Source organism: Orycteropus afer, unplaced genomic scaffold (genome assembly GCF_000298275.1).
Source record: "Orycteropus afer afer isolate SDZICR_OR568_19922 unplaced genomic scaffold, OryAfe1.0 scaffold00420, whole genome shotgun sequence".
Classification (NCBI taxonomy): Eukaryota; Metazoa; Chordata; class Mammalia; order Tubulidentata; family Orycteropodidae; genus Orycteropus; species Orycteropus afer.
This window is the reverse complement of record NW_006922007.1, coordinates 2,526,179-2,527,525: the sequence shown is the minus strand read 5'-3', so window position 1 is coordinate 2,527,525 and position 1,347 is coordinate 2,526,179. Positions and strand designations below refer to the sequence as shown.

Below are 1,347 nucleotides of genomic sequence, written 5' to 3'. Positions count from 1 at the left end.
AAGGAATGGAAATTGAGTTGGTGCCTGTGAATTTGGGAGGTTTTGTTTGTTTGTTTGAGGAGCCACTGAGTGGTACAAACAGATAAATGCTTCACAGCTTAATCTAAAAATTGATGGTTGAAATCCACTCAGAGGTGACATAGAGAAAGCCCTAGCAATCTACTTCCGGAGATCACAACCATTTAAAATCCCATGGAACACAGTTCTACTCTGACACATGAGGTTGCCATGAGTTGGAATTGACTTGAGGGCAACTGTTTTTTGTTTTGTTTCATTGAATGCCATCTGTTAGGCACTGCCCTGGTTCTTGAGGAACATCATAGTAGACGAAAAATTCTCTACACTCTTGGAACTCACATGTTAGTTTGTAATAAAGAATATAAATCACAAACATATTGAATATGTAAATTAGATAGGAGGTTATCAGGTGACCATTTCCATGGTGAGCAGAAATAGAAGAGGATACAGAGCTTGGGAGTGACTGGTGATCTTATACCACAAGCCTAACAAAGTTGGCTGATACTTTTGTGACCTTTCTTCTCCTGCCACACATGAGCATCTTCAGGAGGAAGAGAGCATGACCCATAAGTGACATCACCACATCTACCCCATTCCACACTGTCCTAGGAAGTTTTAAGAGCATTAGTAATGGACAGAGGACACTGGAGGAGGAAGTCTACATCACGTCTCAAATCCCTCAGCTTTGTGCCACCAAAGACTTCTTCAGGGGAAACATCTACTGGGCTCTTCCTCTCCAGAGAATTCAAGTAGTCAGCAGGCCATGAGATGCTCCTCAAAGAATGACACTGCACTGTTTATTTTCTTCCAAAATCAGGTTCTAGCAAATTATCTCTAAGTATATATTTAGAACGAATAATTCTATAGTGGATTATTCTCAAATTATTAGGTAATATATAGGAAGCATCACATGTTGATAAGCATTGATAGGCACATCAGTTAGTGAATGTTTCACATGATACTTTTATCTTTGAATGGCTCTCTGGTTTAGCAAGGCCCTTGTAGATCATGACATCCAACACCTAACCAGTGTTTGCACCCCCTTCTGCCCCAGGACTGCGAGGCCTGATGCTGTCGGTCATGTTGGCCTCTCTCATGAGCTCCCTGACCTCCATCTTCAACAGCGCCAGCACCCTCTTCACCATGGACCTCTACACCAAGATGCGGAAGCAGGCATCGGAGAAAGAGCTCCTTATAGCTGGAAGGTAAGAGAACTCTCGTTTCCACCTGAAATTTATCTGGAAAAATACAAATGTAGAAGTGAACGAGAGCTTCTTCATCTTGTATTCCAGTGAAACTCATGCAGAATGTTAGAGAGGGGAAAAAAAA

The 1,347-nt window shown here is 41.9% G+C and overlaps 1 protein-coding gene across 1 annotated transcript in view; it reads left to right on the top strand.

Annotated features, from left to right (window-relative positions):
- LOC103208282 (solute carrier family 5 member 4-like) overlaps positions 1–1,347 on the top strand; it is a 58,988-nt gene that overhangs the window by 39,256 nt on the left and 18,385 nt on the right. The window contains 1 exon segment of the mRNA XM_042782712.1: positions 1,073–1,223. Within this exon segment, the coding sequence (XP_042638646.1) occupies positions 1,073–1,223 (151 nt within the window).